Genomic DNA, 23,764 nt, shown 5'->3' with positions numbered 1-23,764 from the left:
TTAAAAGGAATTGAAATATGACCAAGTGTTCTTTTGCACTGCTGTACTTATATCAAAATTAACTATACTAAGCTATCCTGAAAATTTTATCTTAGTTTTCATTAAGAGTTGACATCTAATTTTAACTTTTAAAATTGAAAAAGGGCTATTTCCTTCTAAGTTTGGGAGTCTATCTTGGCGAACATAAAAGTTTAATGAAGCTGCCTTTCTCTTTTTGGGGGGGAAGTTTACAAATAATAGTGAATTTAAAATGTTTAAGAAGTCTTTGAGTTATTGAGTTATTTTAGTTACCAGAATGATTAATGATGATTTTGCTTTGATAAGAAATGCTACTCTCAAAGTAAGATTCAGAGTTTTTGAATAAAACTTTGAATTGTTATTAAAAAACAGTAAATGTATATCTGATGTGGTTATATCTTGTGACTTCTTCATATTATGGTTCTTGGATAGAAAATATTTATTGGGCCTGCTAAATATTAATCTTAAAAGTACCAACTTCTTTATTTAAAAGATGCGTATTATCACAATCATTCTATAGAATAATTTTCACTTAACATCTTTAATGTAGAGAAAAATTAGACACTTAGGTTGCTTTTCTTGTGGGACAAAAGAAAAGAAATTCTGTAAGCAGGTTTTCCTTTCCTTAATTAGTGCTGCTTATTATTAACTGAAGATACAACTACCCTCAGATTATTTAACCTCAGAAATGAAACTTATTAGTGTTCTCTGAAATTTTTATTGAACTTATGTGTAAGGTTCTGATCTTTAAGTATGTTGTTTTCAATTTTTCTGTTGATAATTCTCAAATTCTAATTTACAGCAAGGAGAAGGAGCTTGGCAATCAGGGGATTTAAAGAGATCTAACTGATTAGTCTGTTGTCCCCACGGATAGCTACTGGCAAGTGAAATTTATCTGGTGGTATCAAGTCCCTCCTCCCCTTGTAATTGATTAGAACTGCTTAAAGTTGCTTGTTGGATTAATTGCAGTATAAATGTTAAGATTACTTAATAAGATTTAGTAGTGGTTTTATGTTTACATTTCTTAAACAAAGAAATTAATTTTGATATTCTGTGCATCAATTTTTTAGACCTCCTTAGCTACGTGTTTTGCTCAAGAAACTTTTGGGAAACAGTACAAACAAACTATAGGACTGGATTTCTTTTTGAGAAGGATAACATTGCCAGGTAAGAGACTAAAAAGTCTTGACATAGAAGACTGTATAAATCTTGCAATAAGTGGCATAAGGCAGAAATGTGTAAAGTAAATTTTGGGGCTCTTTTGCATGAAAATATATGTAACCAGTAAATTTATCTTAGAGAGGTTAACTTTCATCAAAATCTACTGTGAAGACATATTGTGCATGGGTATGAGAAAAAGCTTTTACACTCCCCCACCCCCTCACTGTTTTTGGCTTCTATACATTTTTCAAGAATAAACAATAGGTCCTTATAAAATTCTAAAAAGCTTTTAAAACATTAAATGCTATGTATTTGTCAACAGATATTATATTAACTAAATGTGAAAAGATTGGGAAGGATTATTTTTTAAAATATTATTTTGTTTCACCTCTGCTTCAGTTTTTTGTTTAAATGTTGGAACAGAAGTATAATGTAGCTATGGAACTACTGTGCTCTAATATGTGAATGCTGTTTTATGCAAGGCAGCATGAAATTGCTGGCATTTAATAGACCACTAAAATTTAGGGTCCCTAGGCACTCATAAAAATACAGTTTGAGCATTCAAGATGTTTCAGTTCACCATGCAAAGAAACTATTTAGATGCCAGTTGCAGCACATTTTGGGGGAAATACAGGGAAATAATAACAACAAAAAAGAGTGGTTTATGTTTTAAGTTAGTTTCTGAACAATTGGGGCTTTAAAATGCTCTATCCATTCAATTTCAATGGTTAAATTATATGTTTATGGTATTTTATTAAAGGCAGTTTATCTTGATTGACTTTAAAAGCTGTCCATCCCTCTCCTCTGTGAGGAAACACATTTGAATAAAACAGTTGCAAGGGTAATGTAATGTCAGATTCATATACTGGAACGTGAGTGATGTAGTGGCAAGGAGTTTAATAAATTCCAATATTATTGAAATATGTTAAGCTCTGAAACACTCCATCTATCAGACAACTCCAAATGAAAGTTTTCGAGCAGCTAATGAAAACTCTTGGTAATTGGAGGTATTCTTCATATCTTATTAGTAATATACTCTGTTATATTTTGTGATGGCTTGTACTTGGCTACCAAAGAAAAACAGATTAGGAGATATAGCATGACAAAAAAATTCCAATTTTTCCATTAGTAAGTTTTTGTTCAACAAGAGGTTTGTTCATGAGAAACGTGTATTTTGTTTCATGTGTATTTTCTTTTAATGTATTCAAAACTGCAAATCTCATTTCAGTTTTATTCTCACCATTATGGATAATCATTGCTACATTCAGAATATTTACAACAGTTACTAGAAGAATACATGTATAAATCACATAATATACATGCTGAAAACTTATTTTTAAAGAAATAATTTTTTTAGATATGAAGTTGTTATACACAGACAGCTTCACAGTAGTATTTAGTTAGTAGCTGTTTTGTTTTGATGCTTAATTGGCAGAAGCACCAATTTTTTGTCTCATTGGTTTTCATTTTTCTGATTTTTTAGTTGAAAGGCTTAAGTAAAAGAACAAGAACCTACTCAAATATTAAAAACAAAGACTGGTTTTAGACATTTTATACATGTGTTTATGTGATGATTTCTGACCTGTTGCAGAGTACTACCAATTCTAAAATTTTGATTACTTTGTAAAAAACAATTTGAGATTCTTGAAATCCAAATTTACAGTATAATATTTTAGACTTAGTATTTAAGTTAAAAAATGACATCAGGACATGTATATTCTTAATGTACATTTTAATTTTTCTGATTAAGTTTTTATTTTGATGGGCAGAGTTCCAGGAAAAAAAGTTCTATATTTTTTAAAAGCACTTGGTTTTATGCTACATAATAGAGTCAAAATTATAGTCAAAATTTCAGTAGGAAAAAATTGTTTTAATTTATCTTGTTTTATCTAATTAGTAGGTATATTAAGAAATGAGGTGAATAAATTACAAGGTTTATAGTATATCCTTTATATACTTTAATCCTAATTTTAATTCATTGTAAGTATCAAATGTAGGGTGATTAATATTTGTATCACTTACTAAGTAAAACATTATGGGCAGCATTATTGAATTTATAGTAAAGCAGCATAGTTGATGAATTTAGTGTTTGTTAGTAGTCTTGTTAAGTCTTCTGACCAGTCAGATTATTAGGGATGTAAACCTCTTGTCCATCTATTCACATTCTCTTCGTGCAGGTTTTCAAGGTCATTACTTTGGAAATATTCCTCCATTTTAGTATATTTCATGATCCGGTATGCTGTATAGTCTGGCTGCAACCACTGTGCAGATTTTACTGCTTAAAATAGTGTATCTGTTAGTCAGAGATTCTGCTGATAGAGCTTCTTAAGAGCCTTAGTCAAAATACTTTCAGGAAGCTTGTGGGTACAGTCCAGTAAACAGCGTTCTACTGTGAAAAGGATTTCTGAGTCTTTAGTACAAGAAGTGGGCAGACTTGTGTTTTTAGTTCCATCTTGACTATGCAGCACTTTAAGTAAGGTTAACCAAGGCACCAAGTGTACTTTTACAGGGTCACTGTTGGATCCTCTTGGTGGCTTTGATTCATACCAAAAGCAACTTACCTGTGTTTTGTCACCTCATTTATTTTATTTTTTCCTCTAGTTACATGCCATTTCTTACAGAGGAGCAGGAATTTTGTAGCATTTTGCATTTGGGATTAGATTTCTGACAATTTCTTTAATGTTCTTTATTAGACAGAAATTTGCATTAGAGGGATTCTTGATTTAAAAAAATTCATAATGTTTATTTGAATATTCTTATATAGCTTTATAGGAATGTTATCTTGAAAACATACTAGGAGACTTCATATGTTTATTCCTGCAAAAATTAAAATGAATATCGATTTGTATCATATCTTTTATGTGATTTTTGTTCCTCAAATAGGGAATCCACATTTTATTTTTAATTTTATGTGTTAATAAGCCTACAATTCAAATGTAGAAGTTAGAAAATATATTTCTAGATATATGAAACAACATGAAATTATTTGTTGAAGCTATAATGATAGTAATTTTTTTCTAGCATTCTATATTAGTGGATTATTAGTAGTACATAGCTGTTTTTATTTATGAGTCACTAAAATTTATGTATTTAAAAAAAACAAGCAAATAACAATAGCAAGAGTGTTTATTGGGAAAGGTATGGATTTAAAAAGTACCCTTAACACATGAATATGAACTTCTTAGATGGGAGACAATTTTGATTATAGTCAGAATTTGGAAACACATAATGAATATCATGTTCTGAAAGTTATAGTTGCAGTGTTCACAATACCTAATTCAGGTAGGATCTAAGTATCAGAACTTAAAAGGAAAGAAAAAAAGTTGTCTTGATGCAAGATTAAGTGATAGGGATTATTGGCCTTGAAGAAATGGAAATAAATACCTTTTAATAATTATATTAAATTGTTGCCTGAAATCTTACTCTGTGAAAGTTAGTATTGTTAAACACTGTCTTTTGAAATAGGCAAATGACTACAAAGAGTTGTGCAAGTAAAATGAATAGACCACTGCCCATCCAGGAGGGGCAGGGGCATCTGAAAGTACTTTAAATACTCCTAGTAATGGCTAGCCCTTTCTCACCTGCTTAATTTGAGACAGCATTATAGGAGAATGATTTTATCTTTGAATCTCAAAAAATTTAGGTTTTTAAGAAATTGGGTTTGTACAAGATGTTGAACAAATCTTAGTCTGTGACATTTTGGTTTTCGTATTCATAGAGCTTTAAGAACGTTTTGGTCATTACTCTGTGAGCGTTGAAAGTGTGTGTCTGTGGGAATGATGACGGGTGATAAACTTCAGTAACTCTCATTAATGCTAATGGAAGTTCCTCATGGAAATCCTCTGCATGGTATATAGAACAGACCTATGTTTAAATAATGGAGAGATTGTAATACAAACCCACAAAAATTTAGAGTTAAGGTAAAACTGTGCTGGTTAATCCGGTGTCTTACATTTTTTTCAGTTGTGTAGTTAAATGATGTGACTAACATTCTCTGATTTTTCTGTTTTACATTGATATATAAATTTATGTCTTTATAATTGTTTTTTGTTTTTGAAGTGAGATCATTTATTCAGTTTCTAAGTTTTTATTTTGAATTTTTTTGATTTGCAAATCATTCAGAAACTGGTAATTGAGACTTTGGAGCCAACTACATAATTTTATGAGAAAGTTTGAAATGTTAAACTCAAAAGCATATCAGACATGCTCCTTGCCTTTTGTAGCTCATTCATTAGTTGCATTGATAAGAGAGAATAGCTTATCTCAAATTTTTATAAGAATCAAATATCTTGCAAAATGCACAAAAGAATTTTAAAGATTTCCTTTTAGTGTTTTAGAATGCTTTTATAGTGCTTGTATGGGGAAGAAGATTATTTTATGAAGGCTTGGAAGCACATATAATTTGTTTCAAAGGAAATGCTTTGAACAGGTATGAATGCATCACAATATTTAGTGATATACTCGGTATGTCTCCTTCATTATTTCTGAACAGGGCTATCAAAGGTGTTTCTATTTTATGGTTTACCTTTGAAAACATGTACTTTTAAAATTTTGTTTGCCATCATATATAATAGCTGACATTCAAATTAAAAAAAAGATTTATTCATTTGAGTTGAAATTATGAGTACATTTTTGTAGTCTGCTATTATTCTGTAAGTTTTAGAACCCATGGAGTTTAGAACCTACATCAAAATTCATATGTACAGTTGGGTGGGTGAATATATCAAGCTTCAATTTTTATTTTTAAAGTGTATTTCTTACTCCATGCACATGAGCTTTATTGTTGTAGTTTCTAAGAGAAAAAATTTAAGGTATTAAGTTTATAAGTTAAAGCTTACTTTATTTTCTTTTGTTTTGAAGGTGATTATAAGTGTGGTTCCATGGAAGTGAAAGGATCAATGTAGATTCCCTACTATGATTTCTTTTGACAGCATTATATTCACAATTCTAAACATCTGATCATAGGAGCCTGCAGAATAAAGGCAAATTGGGTTCAGAGTTTATCATTGTGACTTAGTGTTCTGTGAAACTGTGTTCAGTTGTTATATTGTTACTTAACTTTTTTTTTTGTATTGTTATTTTTATATTCTAGGAAACCTGAATGTTACTCTTCAAGTTTGGGATATAGGAGGGCAGACAATAGGAGGCAAAATGTTGGATAAATATATCTATGGAGCACAGGTATGACGTGAACTCTATGATCATTCCAATAATGAAAATACTCCCCTTAATAAGCGCACATGCTGATGTACACACATATACACGTTCTTTCTTACTGGATTTTTGTCTTATATGTAGAAAGACTAATTTTATATTTGTGATAATCCTTTGGTTTGATTCTCCTCAAATTATGTTTGGAATGATTTGGGTGATGAAATTGGTATAAATTGAAAAACTTTTAACAACATTCATATGCTACTTGTATTACTAGATATTATTGTTAGCAATCGAATAAATGCAGTGATAAATGGTATTTTGATATTTATTAGCTGATTTTGTTGTAGTTACTACTTGCATATAAACTGAATGAAAAGAGAAAATTTAATTTCATTTTAAGTTGCAAGGATGAAAAGCATATCTATGTGTCTATATTTTTGTGCTATGAATTCTACTAAATAATCATTTTTCAGATTTAATAGAATATCAATATTTTATATCAAACAACTAAGTATGACTAATTATATATATGAAGCACTTATAATAATTTAATATGCTAATGCTGTATTTTCAGAAGAAAATCTATGTAGAACAAGAAAAATCACTTGAATAATTACATAATTCTTTGGCAACATGATGTTATATAGACATAATTTTTGAGTTTTTATACAAAAGTATTATATATATAGAAAGTATACATAGTTGTAATATACTTGAAAACTTTAATTATTTCTCTCTGAACATGTTCAGTGAAGAATAATTGTCTTCTTAATGCTTTGGCAGAGTACTTTGGACTTAATGACAAAGACTTTAGAAATATGGTAATGCAATTGAATGTAATCATCTGATGATGTAGCAGGGGTCCTCAAACTTTTTAAACAGGGGGCCAGTTCACTGTCCCTCAGACTGTTGGAGGGCCGTTGGAGAGTGTGGCGCACATTCCACACATGTGCACTGTGATCCCAGGAAGAGTCAGTGGCTAAGCAGGACAGGCAGCAGAGGCAAAAACACCCGGCTGGCAGGATAAATGTCCTTGGCAGGCTGCATGTGGCCAGCGGGCCGTAGTTTGAGGACGCCTGATGTAGAGTATATGGTATATAGCTGAATATGGAGTACATGGTACTTATGAGGCTCTGTATATAATACTCTGTGATATGCTATTTCTTTATTTTTGCTTTTTCTTCCGCTTTTAATTAGTGTGTATCTTCACATCATCATGAGACATTATAAGGATAATACTTCAAAATTTTCATTTAGGTCCTTATTGGACTTATTTTCAGTGGCACAAGCATAACTTGGTGATGTGGAGTTATGTTGCTCATAAGTAATGAATCTGTAGGAAAAAGATAGAGAATGTTAAGCACTTTGCTGTACAAAGTTGGGTTCTTGTCAAATACCACTGCCTTAATTTTAGATGGAAACTAGATTCTGACTTATTTTGTAAAATATGCAGAGAAGGATAAATGAGGCTAATATGGTTCTGAATCATGTATAAAGGCCCTAGAGTTTTGTGTTTTGAATTTTTGATATATAGATTTGGTTCTTACAACTCTTTCTTCTTTGTCTTCTCTCTCTCTTTTTTTTTTTATTTCGGCATATTATGGAGGTACAGATTTTAAGGTTTCAATAAATGCCCTTTCCCCCTCTCCCCCCCACAAGTCTGATTTTCCAGCATGACCATCCCTCAGATGGTGCACATGTCACTCATTATGTATGTATATACCCGCCCCCTCCCCCCTCCCCTGTCTTCTCTTTTACATTAATGTCTCCTACAAAATCTTTCTGCTCATGTTTAAGATTTTCATCTGTGATCAAATGACTTGATATTTTGTGCATGTCATTTTTCTTTTAAAAAGTACATTTCAGATTTTTGTGTCTGGCTTTTTTGTTGTTGTTTAATTTTTTCTGTTTTAAACTGATTAGGTTTAAAGTGGTTACTAATCCGAAGAAAAGTACAGTCCATGTTTCACTCACATGGTTGAAAAAATGGGATTTGAAAATAACACTCTTTTCTCTTTGCTTCATAAAATTTGTCTTCAAGGCCATATATAGGATTTTAAAAAGATGTAAAATTAGATTGGCCTAACTTCTAATGATGTTTGACTCTTGGTGTCAAATAGAATAGCCTTTTATGATTTATAAGTATAGCTAGAGTTAGTGGAGAATAGGAGGACTTTATGCCTCTTAGGGTAAATAATAATATAAAATTCAATTAATGTATATTTCTTCACTTAAAAATTAGGGGAATATAATGCCCATTAATTAGATTCTGTTAATTTCACCTTATTACAAATCATTTAAAAATTTATTATTTAATTTATTCAAATTATTTAAAATGTCTTACTATTATATAAAAATTAATATATTGATGTGAAAATCACATCATAAAATTAATCATTCCAAAATGGGATTTAGTTCACAGTATTGGGTAACCATCTCCTTAAATCAGTTTTTGGCAGTGTATATTTTATGTTATTACATAGCTGCCTATATTCAGCAGGCATTAATGGAAAAATTTGTAGAAATCTGAAGGATTTTCATCTTTTCCAAGAGTATGTAAGTTTAGTAAAATGTCTCTATTTTCTTCTAAGTTTCTTTATTTCTTAGGGGAAAGTAAATGTTACAGTCCTTCTTAGAACTTGTTATATAAGGTTTCTTGAAGGTACATGTTGACTTTTTTCTCTTTTGCTGATACTTTGTTTTGTTTACACTTATGCGATTTCTGTGACTGTTACAAGCATATACTCTGTTTTTATTAAACAATAGTGTAGTACAGTATTTCTGAGAAATTCATGAACATTTTCATGAAATTATCCCAGATAACTAGGAATTCTGAGATGATGAATTGTCATAAATTTATGCTAATATAATAACTTTTTTCTGCTTTCCAGGATTCCAAATTAAATGTTATATAAAGTATGTGAAGTATATTACCAGTAGTCTGTTTTGTTAAAATGTATTTAAATTATATATCCAGGGCACAGAAACTCTGACTCATTATTTACTACCATAAATTAGGAAAAATGTTACTTTTCAAAAATAATACTTTCAAAACATTCTAATAGTATTTTAATATACTTAATAACTTTATATTTTACAGTCATATAATTATTCTTCATAGGAGATCTATATTGCTTCTAGAATTGCAGATGCTTTATTTATATTGCCTATCTCGTGAATACTTTGTTTTTTGGTACCCATGCTACAGGACAGAAATATTTCACAAGTAAATTTAGACAAGCTGTTTTGAGGATATCAGTTTAATGTGTTATTTAGGATTTTGTTTTAGGATCTCTAATTTCTATATTACATATAGAAATAATTATATGGATCTGTGCTATTAAACTAAGGAATCCACTTTTTAAAATCATTTATTAACATCCAGAGAAAAGCTTATTTGTAGGCTACAAGTTAACTTGGATCCAAATAAAACTGATTATTTTACCCTCTTTACTCCCTCCCCACCCTTGGTTAGCATTAAACTTTAGTAATAGTCTATTGAAAGTGTTGGGTGAAACCAAATTGAATTGACACCCAAAAAAGAATTAGGGAGGTATTTTGACAAGAACTAGTTGTAAGAATTGAAATATATCCCAGTTAAAGTCCCAGATTTAAATTAACTTAAAAATTTCTAGGAGTCTTTAGAAAGATGTTATAGGTTATTTTTCATAGTGGTTAGGAGCAAACACACAGTACATAGTGTTTAGTGCCCTGTAACCTTTGGCTAACAGAGGCTAATAACAAACCTCAGAAAAGGACTGGATGTTTCATTTTTTTGTAGCTCTTTCTGCTCTGGAATCTAAGTAGTTTGCAAACACTGCTCCACTGAGCATAGACTCAATGAAGTGTAGTATTTGTGAGGTAGAACACAACTACTATTGTGTGCCAGTTTCCCACATAGATGAACCTGCCTATTAATTATCAGCAAAAGAGTTTGGTGCTTATAGGACGACTGGGGAGAGAACACATGTCAAAACGGGACTCCTTGAGACCCATCGTTTTACTGTGAACTTTTGGTGTATATTTGCCAACATATAACTAATTATGTTTATAGGCCTCTTTTGCATTAGTGTTTCTTACAGGTTGCACTTTTATACAGCAAGGTATATATTTTATGGCTATTATATAATATATATGATTCATTTCATTTCTGCTTATGACTACAAACTAGATTATTTATTTTGTAGATTAGGGGAAAAAATAACCCACATTTTGGGAATGGGGGAACTTTTCATTTTTGAGAAAGATAAATAGTGTGTGTACTGTGTTTAGCGCCTATTAAGGTTATAGAACTAAATCTCTGCAGTACCTTACAAGACTATTAAATGTTGCCACCAGTATTGATTCCTTAAAAAACTTCTGCCAGTTATTACTTTGAAAATGGTATCCATTTGATTTACTGACTCTTCATTCTTATTACATATGGTGATAAGCGAAGGAGATGAAAAGAAAGTACTGCATAAACTAACCTTACATAATATTTACTAACAGTATTGAAGTTTACAAAGAGAAGGGGTGGTAGTATCTTCTGGGAATTGAAAGTGCCAGTAGGGCAGGGGGAAGTGCAGTTAAAGCATAAAAAATGGAGGAGATTGAAGATTTTTAAAACTTGAAATCTAGTTTCCAAAGGTCATGTAAAGGTTTGGGGAGAGAAGCAGTTGAAGGATAGATTGGGAAGAGGAAGCACAAGGTGGTGTGAGGATGAAGACATAGGAGAAAGATAAACAGCAGATAGATGGGTGATAACAGAAGTATCTGGGACATGGGACATGGTGATAGGTTTAGATGACCATAAGTTTGCCAAGAAAATTAGATCCAGTGATCCCCAAGTAGATTGTTCACAGACTTCAGTTGAGGCCAAAGTATGGTTTTTCTGAGAGAGTTGTACTTTCTTGTAGCTGGGAATATTCTCATAGTTTTCTGGAGGAGTCAGAAGAGTTCTGGATTGATGTGGTGAGAGATGTAGTAGGGATTTGAGGGTCCTTGTATTATAGGCTTCCAAAGAGGTAAGTACCTAGAAGTCTGGCCTTTTTGTGCTGAGACTGGTGAGTAGAGGCCCTAGAAGCCAATAGTTTTGGTAATATGTGTCCTCTAAAAATTGGTTCCTTTTATTTATATTATCAAATTTGTGGCCGTAAAGTTGTTCATATTACTGTCCTTTTAATGTTTATGGTATCAGTAATGATGACCATTCATTTCATTGGTAATACGTGTCTTCCCCCACCCCCAGCTTTTTTCTTCCATTAGCTTGGGTAGAAGTTTGTCTGTTTTATTGATCTTTTTAAAGAACCAGCTTTTGGTTTTATTAATTTTCTTTATTGTCTTCATCTTTTCAATTTCAATGACTTCTGCTCTAATTTTTATTATTATTTTCTTCTGCTTGCTTTAGGCTGAAATTGCTCTTCTTTTTTTAGTGGAAGCTTAGATTAATGACCTTTCTTTTTTTCTATTATATGCATTCAGTGCTAAACATTTTCCTATAATCCCTGCTTTTGCTGCATCCCACAAGTTTTGGTAGATTGTATTTTTATCAGTTCAAAATATGTAAAAATTAATCTTGAGACTTCTTTGATTCATGTGTTATTTAGAAATATATTCTTTAATCTCCAAATGTTTTGAGTTCTTCAAGCTATTTTTCTGTTATTGATTTCTAGTTTAATTCCACTGTAGTTTGAGAACATACTTTGCACAATATTTAGTCTTATACATTTGTTAAGAGGTATGTTTTATAGCCCAGAATGTAGTTTATCTTGGTGAATGTTCCATGAGAGCTTGAGAAGAGTGAATATTCTGATGTGGTTGGATTGAATATTCTGTAAATGTCAATTAGATGAAGTTGCGTGTTAGTGCTATTTAGGTCAACTATCTCCTTGCTGATTTTCTGTTTGTATAATGTGTCAATGAAAAAGGGTGTATGTCGAGCTGTAATAGTGGATCTGTGGATTTGGAATTCCTTGAACTTCTGTCAGTTTTGACCTCATGTAACTTGATGGTCTGTTGTTATGTGCATATACATAGAGGATTATTATATCTTCTTGGACAAGTGACCTCTTTATTGTTATGCCAATCTTTATATTTGATCATTTTCCTTATTCTGAAGTCTTCTTTGTCTGAAATTAATATGGCTACTCCAGCTTTCTTTTCATTAATGTTCTCATGGTATTTTTTTTATCCCTTTACTTACAACCTGTCTGTTTTTTCATATTTAAAGTGAGTTTTCTGTAGGCAACATATAGTTGAGACTTGTTTTCCTCAACTATTCTGATATCTCTGTCTTTTAATTGGTGCATTTAGACCATTCAGATTCAAAGTAGTTATTGGTTAACATCTATCATGTTTGTTTTCTGTTTTTTTGCATGTGTTCTTCATTTCTTATCCTCCCTCTTTTTTTGCCTTCTCTGGTTTTATTTGAGTATTTTATCTCCTCTTAACATAGCAATTATCCTTCTTTATAATTGTTTTTAGTAGTTATCCTAGAGTTTGCAATATGCATTTTTAACTAATCTAAGTCCACCTTTGAATAACCCTATGTTGCTTCACATATAGTGCAGATAGCTCAGAATATTCTTTTTTTTTTTTTTTTTTTTAATCAGAATCTCACTCTGTTGCCTAGGCTAGAGTGCCGTGGCATGGACCTAGCTCACAGAAACCTCAAACTCCTGGGCTCAAGCGATCTTACTGCCTCAGCCTCCTGAGTAGCTGGGACTATAGGCACGCGCCACCATGCTTGGCTAATTTTTGCTCAGCGTATTCTTAATTCATTCTTTCTGTCCCTTATGACACTGCTGTTATTCATATCACTTATCTATATGCTATAATCATCCAATGCATTGTTGCTATTATTTCTTTAAACAGTTCCATTTTAGATCAATTAACAACAAAAAAAATTTTACTCTCATTTATTCCTTCTCTAATGCTCTTTCTGTCTTTTTACATTCTGTGTGCTTCTATGTTTTTATTTTATTGTCAATAGATAATTTATAGTTGTATTTATGGGATACAAAGTGAAGTTATGATTTATGAATTCAGTGTGGAATAATTAATTCAGGCTAATTTACATACTCTCTACTTCAAACACTTATTTTTGTGTATGTTGAGAACATTTGAAATTCACTCTTTTAGCAGTTTGGAAATGTACATTGTGCCATTATTAACTATATTCACCATGTTCTGCAACAGATGTAAGAAACCCAAAAAACCTTTATTTCTCTTGTCTTAGATTTTGTACCTTTTGATTATTATCTCCCCATCTCTGCCTCCCTCCCCCAGCCTCTGTAACCTCCATTCTACTCTCTGCTTGTATGAGTTTGATTGCTTTAGATTGCATATGTATGTGAGAACATATGGTATTTATCTTTTAGTGCCTATTTCACTTAGCATAATGTTCCCAAATTCCATCCATGTTGTCACAAATGACAGAATTTCCCTTTTGTAAGGCTGAAAACATTCCTTTGTGTTTATGTGCCACATTTTGTTTATCTGTTCATCCATTAATAGACACCTAGATTGATTCCATAACTTGTCTATTGTGAATAGTGCCTCAATAAACATGGGAGGGCAGACAGATCTTGGACAAACTGATTTCAGATCTTTTGGGTGAATATCCAGAAGTGGGATTGCTGGATCATATGGTAATTCTATTTTTAGTTTTTAAAGGAACCTCCATATAGTTTTCCTTAATGTACTAATTTACATTTCCACCAATAATGTAAAAGCCTTCCCTTTTCTTCACATTGTGTCCCGTGTTTATCTTTTATCTTTTTGATAATAGTCATTCTGAAAGGTATGAGAAAATATCTCATTGTGATTTTAATATGCATTTCTCTGATGATTAATGATGTTGATCATTTTTTTATGTATCTGTTGGCTGTATGTCTTCTGAGAAATGTCTATTCAGGTCTCTTGCCCATTTTTATTTTATTTTATTTTATTTTATTTTTTTCTTTTTAGCCTAAAACTATGGTGTTCAAAATCTTGCCCATTTTTAAATTGGATTTTTTGTTTTCTAGCTATTGAGTTGTTTGAGCTCAATGTATATTTTTGATATTAATCCCTTACTGGATGTATGGCTTGCAAATAATTTCTCCTAATCCTTAGTTTATCTTTGTACACTGTTAATTGTTTCCTTTGTTATACAAAAGCTTTTTAGTTTTATGCAATCCCATTTGTTATTTTTGCCTTTGTTGCCTATGCTTTTGAGGTCAAATCCAAAAAATTATTGCCCAGACCAATGTTGTTTGGTTTTCCCCCTATGTTTTCTTCTAGTGGTTTTATAGTTTTTGGTCTTATGTTTAAGTCTTTAAACCATTTTGAGATGATATTTGTATATGGTATGAGATAAGGGTCCATTTTCTTCTGCATGTAGATATCTAGTTTTTCTAAAAACATTTATGGAACAGACTATGCTTTTCCCATTGTGTATTCTAGGCACCTTTGTCAAAAATCTATTGAGTGTACATGTTGATTGATGTGTCAGTTTTTTTGCAAGTACCATACTGCTGTAGTTACTATAGCTTGTAGTATAGTTTGAAATCAGGTAGCGTGATCCCTCAGATTTGTTTTTTGTTTTGTTTTTTGCTCATGTTTGCTTTGGTTATTTGTTTTTTCTTCCCATGTACAACTTAGTTTCTGACCCATATCATTTTCCTTTTCCCTGAAAAATCTCTTTTACTATTACATATTTCTTCTAGAGCAGATTTCCTGGTGATAAATTTCTTCAGTTTTTTTTTTTTTTTTTTTTTTTTTTGAGACAGAGTCTCACTTGTTGACCAGCTAGAGTGAGTGCCGTGTCGTCAGCCTAGCTCACAGCAATCTCAAACTCCTGGGCTCAAGCAATCCTCCTGCCTCAGCCTCCCGAGTAGCTGGGACTACAGGCATGCGCCACCATGCCCGGCTAATTTTTTTATATATATATATATTAGTTGGCCAATTAATTTCTTTCTCTTTATAGTAGAGACGGGGTCTTGCTCTTGCTCAGGCTGGTTTCGAACTCCTGACCTCGAGCAATCCGCCCGCCTCAGCCTCCCAGAGTGCTAGGATTACAGGCGTGAGCCACCGCGCCCGGCTCAGTTTTTGTTTTTTATGAGAGTCTTTATTTCTCATTTACTTCTGATAGTTTTGCTGGATATAAAATTCTAGGTCAGTTTTTTTTTTTCTTTCTGTCAACACTTTAATATTTCACCTTATCCTCTTCTTATTTGATGAGAATTTTTTTGTAATTCTTATCCTTGTTCATTTATAGATAAGGTGTTTTTTCCCCTCCTTTGGTTTCTTTCAAGATTTTTTAATTGTCTTTTGTGCAGTTTGAATATGCAAAAAGATAAATTTTGGTATTTATCCTAGTTGGTATTCTCTGAAATTCATGGATATGTGGCTTGGTGTCTGTAATTAATTTTAATAATTTCTTGGCAAATATCACTACAGATATTTCTTAAGCTGAACTTTCTGTTCTTCTTGTATTCTAGTTATCTGTGTGATAGTCCACTTAGGGTTGGGATTGTCACACTTTTCTTTGATGTCCTGTTCAGTTTTATTCATTTTTTTTTTTGAACATTTAAGTTTTGGAAGTTTTTATAGTTCTATCTTTAAGCCCACTGATTCTTTCCTAGGCTGTGTCCAATGACATTCTTTATTTCTATTATAATGTTTTTGATATTTACCATTCCCTTTTATTATTCCTTAGTATTTCTATCTCTCTGCTTACATTACCCACCTGTTGGTTGTATGTTGTCTACCTTTTCATTTAGAATCTTAACATATTAATCATAGTTATTTTAAATTGCTTGTCTAGTAATTGTAGTCTATATCATATCTGAGTCTGGTTCTGATACTGGCTTTTTCTCTTCAAACTGCCTTTTGGAATGCTTCATAATCTTATATTGAAAGCTGGACATGATGTTTTGAATAATAAGAATTCACATAAATAGGCCTGGAATGTGAGGTTTTATGTTGATTTGGCCAGAAATACTCTGCATTTAATGTTTACTATAGCTGTAGGTACCAACAGGTATCAGATTCCTCTAGTGTCCTTGTTGTTTTCTCCCAGTTCTTTTTGGATATCTTAAAGAACTCCTCCATAGCTGAAGTCTGTGTCTTGCAGCTCTTTCAGCCATAATCCACTGCTATTATACTGGTAACCTGTTGGCATTGTGGTAAAGTATGGGGGAGGGTAAAGATTCTATATTCTTATTATAAAGTCTCAGTCTTTTAGTGGACCTTTGTCTCTGGGCTTTGATTCACAAGTGTTTCTTTGCTTCTCCCACTTAGATGAGACAGAATGGCTAGAGGGGGCTGGAATTGGGAACTTCCCTTACCTCATACCCTGTAAGGTTCTAATTAAGCCTTTTCTTTTGGAGAGTATGCCTTTTTTATGGATAATGCTATGGGTATATTTCACAATGGTTACCTTCTCCCTCTTCATGCCAGAGTCATGAGGGGATTTTTTTTTCTATTGGTTTTTATTTTGTTTTGTTTTTGACCAAAAACTGTAGATTTCTTCCCTTACTGAATTAACCAATTTTAGTGAAATCAAATTAATTGACTAATATTTATTAACATCAGACATCAGACTGCCTAAATGTCTGCCTTCTTTTTTCTATTATTTCAAGAAAATATAAGAGTACAAACATTTTGGTTGCATTTTATATCTTTGCCTCTCCCTATGAAGTGTTAAAGGTGTGCCCTTCCCCTCCACAATGCTCACCACATCCCTCAGATGTGGGTCTACCCCCAACTCCTGAATCCACCACCATTTGAGCACCATAGTGTTAATCAGTCAGTACCAATTTGATGGTGAGTGCACGTGGAGCCCATTCTTCCGATCTTGTGTCACCTCACTTTGGATAATGGGCTTAAGCTCAATCCAGGATAATATAAGCGGTGCTAGCTCACTGTCATTTCTTAGAATTGAGTAATATTCTATTGTAAACATATACCAAATTTTAATAATCCACTCATGAATTGATGGGCATTTGGGTTGTTTCCACTTTCTTGCAATAGTGAATTGTGCTGCCATAAACATTCGGATAAAGATGTCTTTGTTATAGAATGTCTTATGCTCTTTTGGGTAGATGCCTAATAATGCTATTGCTGGATTGAATGGTATTTCTATTTTTAGCTCTTTGACTTCTTTTCCACAAAGGTTGCACTAATTTGCAGTACCACCAGCAGTGTAAGGGTGTTCCTGTCTCTCCACTTCCTTGTCAGCATTTGTTGTTTTGGGATTTTTTGATAGAGGCCAATCTCACTGGAGTTAGGTGATATCTCATTGTGGTTTTGATTTACATTTCTCTGATGATTAGAGATGTTGAGCATTTTTGTATATCTTTGCTGGCCATTATTCTGTCTTCTTTGGAAAAGTTTCTATTCATTTCTGTTGCCCATTTCTTGATGGGGTTGTTTGATTTTTTCTTGTTAAATCTTTTGAGTTCTAGATAGATTCTTATCGGACCTTTATCAGAAGTGTAGAGAGCAAATATTTTCTCCCATTCTGTAGGTTGTCTGTTTGCTCTAATGATAGTTTCCTTGGCTGTGCAGAAGATTTTTAATTTGATCAGATCATGAGGGGATCTTTCTTTCTTTTTTTTTTTTTTTGAGGGGATCTTTCTTGATCCTTTACCATGAGGATATGGTGGAGTTTCTGAAGACAAAGCCCATAAAAATGTGGGGTTGCCCCTAAGACTGTTGGGCTCCTAGGAGTTTCTCACTCTTAAGGTAGACCACAGACAGCCTCCAGCAATTGGTTAAAATACCATTTAGATGTTCCTATCATTTACTACCTCTAGTGGCTGCTGCTCCAGGGAAACAGATCTTGGCTATAACTCTCTGGGTTTGCCTGTCTCTACACATTTCAGGGTGGCGATTTGCCCTGCAATCTCAGTTCCCTGCTGAGTCCAAGAAAGTCCTTCATTTTCAGTTTATTCAGACTTTTTCTTATTGTAAGGACAAGGGTGATGACTTGCAAGCTTTCAGCAGTCAAGGCTGAAACCGAAAGTCCTGAAATTCCTTTTATATTTTAATATTTTTGGTTTTCTCATTTTCCTTCTCAGATTTTCACCACAGTGGTAGAGATCAAAACTGGTACTATTTGTGATGGTAAGAGCAAAGACAAAATAATAGTTTTTACACTAAACAGTACTGAGAATATGAACACAGAGATGTTTGGGTTAGTGGATAGCTAGATGAGTGAATAGGAGTTTTTCCTTCTATCTTTTTTATGAATCCTGAAAGATTCATAGGAATCACTGACTGAAAAATATTGGGACATACTGGTCTAGATCAGGGATTAGCAGAGTTTTCCTAAAAAGAGCTAGATAGCAAATAATTTTAAGCTTCTCAGGTCATACTGTCTCTGTTGCAACTATTCAACTCTGCAGTTATAGCATAAAAGCAGCCGCTGATAATACTTAAACAAATGAGTGTGACCATGTTTCAATAAAAGTTTATAAATACAAGCTGTGAGCCAGATTTGACCTGTGGGCCATATTTTACGACCTGTGGTCTAGATCAGTAGTTTTTAATTTGTTTCATATCTTTGGTCTAATACTGATTATCAATAGATGGTGGCCATGTTTTATTTGCATATAGTTTCTCATATTTAGATATTATCCTGTGTTGGGATGAAGATTTTTGCATGTTAATCAGCAGGGTTCCAAAAATATTAAAGTTTAAGAATCGTAGGTCTAGGCTCTATTTATGAGTTTAAAGCCGATCTCAAAGTTGCCAAAATATGTAATTCTCATTCACTCAGAATAATAACAACAACAAAAAAGCCCCTGCAATTGTTTGTATATTAATTTAAAAATAAGTCTATTTTTATTATTTCATTTTACCACATAGGCATGTCCATTATTTTGAAAGTGAAATAACAGGAGCGTTGCCCAAGATCAGTAGATGGTGGGGCCAGGACTGGCATCCAATAGTGACTTGAATTCCAGGGTAGGGCTCTTTTCAACAAACAATATATACCTAGTATCACTCCTGGCAACTGGAGATGGGGTCAGTAGATTGAAGATTAGGCTTTTTCAGAGGTCAGTTTTGGGGCTTTATTCTTAATAAAAAAAAGTGATATTATTCTTATTATTTTAGGTAATTCTATGTTGGATAGTATTTCAAAGCATCATGGGAGACAGAAATATTATTAATAATAGATGTCCAAGGTACCAAAATGAACTTGACAAGTGATTTTGCATAAAAATAATCATAAATTATATTGAAACAAAGATATATGTTCAAAAGATAGCATTTACCAATTATTTTGGTATATATTTCTGTTATCTATGCTCTTGAGGTTTTTTACATGTATATCTGTCTGGTAGAAATGTTATATAATGGTGTCTTAACTAACTCCATGTTCAGTGATGTCATACTGATAGCTTAAAAATGGCCACAGGGCAGTATTCAAACCATGCAAATTGGCAAATGTAACAAATAATACTCCCACCCTACCCCAATGTGCCCTGAATCCCAAGCCAGTCAATTAATATTTACTGGCATATCACTGGCCGTGACTATGGTCTTAAATACTTGTCTGGTTTTGCTGCAAGACTGTGAGTTCCTTGAGGCTTGGAACTTATGTTCCTAGCATCCAGCACAATGCTTGGAGTATAGTTACAAAGTGTTTTTATTCATTTAGTCTTTGATTCAAATCCTGGCTTCATCACTTACCTATTTGTGTAACTTTGGTTATTTTAACCTCTGTTTTATTAGTAAAATGGGAATAATAATACCAACCTTTCATGATTGTTATAAGCACAAATGAAAAGACCTAGACATATTTCTTGTACATAGTAGGTGCAAAAAAGTAGTTGATTTTTATTTTTATAATCTGAAAAGTAGACATAAGTGCCATTAGGGTCCAGACTTACATGTAGAGCTTTGTATTAAGTTTTTGACTACAAACTGGATGAGAATCAAGAATGTGGTACTGTTATTTTTGTGTGTGTATGCATTCTTCATCCTTCCCATACAAAATAATGGGATAAATTAAAAGGAATATGATATATAAGAGGCAGGAAGCAATCTCTCTATTATATTTGGCTTTGCTCAGACTCTTATTACAGTATTATGTCCAGTTTTACATTGCTCATTTTAAAGAGGATGTCAAGAAACTATATGTAGTGTGTCCTGGGAAGAATCAACAACTGTGATTAAAGGGACAGAAAATAGGCCCTTTGAGGAAAGCATAAGGAACTGAGTTTGTTTACTCTGGAAAGGAGACTGTAAAGGAGTTACTTAACTATCTTCAAGTATATGAAGGGTTATTATAAAAAGGATACTCTCAAGTTTTTCTCCAAATGCACAGAGGACTAAAAGAGGAAATCGACATTTCATTTAAAGAAAACTGTGTTAAATACTACAATTGACTATCAAGGGATATCATGGAATATCCATTTTTGAAAACATTTAAAAAGAATAGCAGCAGATGGTTATTTATTGAAAAGTTTAAATGTTTGACATCATGAAAGTGAGAGGCAGGTTTGTAAGCCTTTCAGCCTTTTCAACTTATGTGATATGATTTTCTTATATTTACTGTAACTTACCAAACATATTCCAGATATCTTATTGGGAAACCACTTATAGTTTTGATAAAATTATATTTCAGCTTGCATTGCATCCTCATTGCTGGATTTATCTTGAATAAAAACTTTTAGTATTATTTATCTGCTAGAAACTAAATTGAAATCAATTTGTATATAAAACATTCAATTTATAATTTTATACTCAATTTGACATATCTGAAGCATTACTTAGGAGTATTCTTTTTTTCCCCAAGTAGCACTTCACAAATATTTTGTAATTCTTTTGTGACAGGGAATCCTCTTGGTATATGATATTACAAATCATCAAAGCTTTGAGAATTTAGAAGATTGGTATACTGTGGTGAAGAAAGTGAGCGAGGAGTCAGAAGCTCAACCACTGGTTGCCTTGGTTGGAAATAAAAGTAAGTTGTTCCTGCTTATTTATGTATAGTAAACTTTATTTGCTATTACGGACTGAATGTGTCCTCCTACCTCCCTGATTCATAAGTTGAAGACCCAATCCTTAATGTGATGGTATTTAGAGGTGGGGCCTTTATGGGATATTAGATTATGAGAACAGAGCCATTGTGGATAGGATTAATGCTTTTGTAAGAGGAGACATGAGAGAGATAATGTCTCTGTGTGCCATGTGAGAGTACGGCAAGAAGATGGCCATCTGTAAACCAGGAAGAGTGCCCTCATTAGACGCTGAATCTGCCTGCACCTTCATCTTGATCTTCCCGGTCTTCAGAACTGTGAGAAATAATGTTTGTTTTTCGGGTCACCAGAACTTAAAACTTACTAAGACATTTTTGCGTATCCCGCGGTTTTTATTCCTGAAAAAAAGATTTTATATTTAGAAACAGTATTTCTGGAGTGAGCAAATTGAATAGAAAATTACTAAGGGTGTATATGATCTTTTTGATAACTCTTTTGATGCGTGATCTATCATAACTGCTCTGCTGCTTTGGCCAATTCCTGTAAAGGTAAATTCGGTTCTGAAACTATGTGTTTTGGCTTCCTGTGGTCTAAGGAAGCAGCATGGACTATTAAGAGCAGTAACACAGCTGCAGATTTTATGATATTATATTGCAATTTCAGCTGTGTCCCAGAGGTGTTGAGAGATATATTTCATTAAATGATCCCTTATTTTAGGGAAAGAAGCGGTGTCTACATAGAATTTTATAAGCATTGTGTCTTGCTCCCATCTCTTATAAATTTCCTTTTCTGAAATTTTGAGGTTTGTTCTGAATATAGATAATTCTTTTTGAGGAAGAGTAGATTATATTAGGGAGAGGAGCAGTTCTTGGTAAAAATTATAGATAAGTAATTTTTGAGATCCATCTCTTGGGCTATGATATATAGCATATAAAAATCATAAAACTGAACACAGTACATGACTGTTATTTGGTTCATAGTTCTACAATGCAGTAACTTGGAAAAGGAGACACTAATAAGGGTTTTCAGATACAGTCTTGTGCCACATAACAGTGGGGATACATACTGAGAATGCGTTCATAGGCAATTTTGTTGTGTGCTATCACCATAGAGTGTACTTACACAAACCTAGATGGTACAGCCTACTATAAACCAAGGCTATGTGGTATAGCCTGTTGATCCTAGGCTATAAACCTGTATAGCATGTTACTGTACTGAATACAGCAGGCAATTGTAACACAATGGTAAATATTTGTATATCTAAACATAGAAAATGTATAGTAAAAATGCAGTATAAAAGCTTCATTATAATTTTATGGGATCACCATCATATAATGCCAGTCCATTGCTGATGGAAACATCATTATGTAGTACATGACTGTATGTGAAATATTATGATATAACCTGATCTACAACTTATTTGAGGTCAGAAAAAGAGAAAATGAATTCAAATTGTACCATGGAGGATTTAGGTCAGGAACTATTTCCTGACTACAAGCACTGTTAAATAAATACTTATACTACCATGAGAATTATCTTCTCCAAAGGTCTTTAAAATATAGTACATTTTTCCCTCTGTAACTGTTTAGAAAATAGTGCTTCCTGAAGGACCAAACCCAGATTTCTGCATTATGTAGTTTTGTGCACTGATATGAGCATTTAATAAATCCAGGCCTTGATTTAAAATCATTGTGAAACAGGTGCAAATGTCATTTCTCTGAAGACTGAAAAATACAGACATTGTCATGCACTCTAGAAAACAGTATTACAATATCACAAAATGGGGTGGCTTGGGTAGAAATTCTAGTTTGCTTTTTTTTTTCCCATACCAGTTATTAACTTTAATTTCTGCATGATTCACTTGAATTTCATTGTTTAAATATAATTATGCAGTTACAATTGCTTAGAATACAAATTAATTTCCAATTATCTATTGAAATCATATTATTCTTTTTGCATTTCAGAGATTATATTCTGAATACTTTTATGCTTTACGATAGGGATTTTTATTTCTAATCTTCTGTTTTTAATAGCTTTTTCCTTAAACCAGGATTAAAGTTTTGTACCTTTTAGGAAACTTTCTGTTTAATATTCTTTTTTTTTTATTTCAGGAAATTATGAGACTACAAACATTTTGATTACATTTTATATCTTTGCCTCTCCCTAGCAAGGGTTAGAGGTATACCCTTCCCCTCTAGAATGCTCACTGTGTCCTTTGCTGTGAGTTTACCCTCAACCCCAACCCAATCCCTGGAGAATGTTACTGTCATGTGAGCACCATAGTGTTAATCAGTCAGTACCAATTTGATGGCGAGTACATGTGGAGCCTATTCTTCCAATCTTGTGTTACCTCACTTCGGATGATGGGCTCAAGCTCAATCCAGGAAAATATAAGCGATGCTAGATCACTAGTTTGCTTTTTTTAAAGCTTTAGTTCAATTTTACTCATCTGTTTTATAAATAATTCTTTT

The 23,764-nt window shown here is 32.7% G+C and overlaps 1 protein-coding gene across 2 annotated transcripts in view; it reads left to right on the top strand.

The window, feature by feature from the left end:
* The window catches only part of RAB28 (RAB28, member RAS oncogene family), an 87,241-nt gene that overhangs the window by 3,784 nt on the left and 59,693 nt on the right, over positions 1-23,764 (top strand). For both annotated transcript variants that reach the window (XM_012737585.3, XM_012737586.3), the window contains exons 2-4: positions 1,089-1,185; positions 6,272-6,360; positions 21,148-21,277. In XM_012737585.3, coding sequence (XP_012593039.1) covers positions 1,089-1,185; positions 6,272-6,360; positions 21,148-21,277 — 316 coding nt within the window. The remainder of the gene's footprint in view (positions 1-1,088; positions 1,186-6,271; positions 6,361-21,147; positions 21,278-23,764) is intronic.

This window comes from Microcebus murinus, chromosome 3 (assembly GCF_040939455.1).
Source record: "Microcebus murinus isolate Inina chromosome 3, M.murinus_Inina_mat1.0, whole genome shotgun sequence".
In the NCBI taxonomy this organism is placed as follows: domain Eukaryota; kingdom Metazoa; phylum Chordata; class Mammalia; order Primates; family Cheirogaleidae; genus Microcebus; species Microcebus murinus.
Note: the sequence above shows the minus strand (reverse complement) of the source record. Positions and strands in the feature narration are given on the sequence as shown.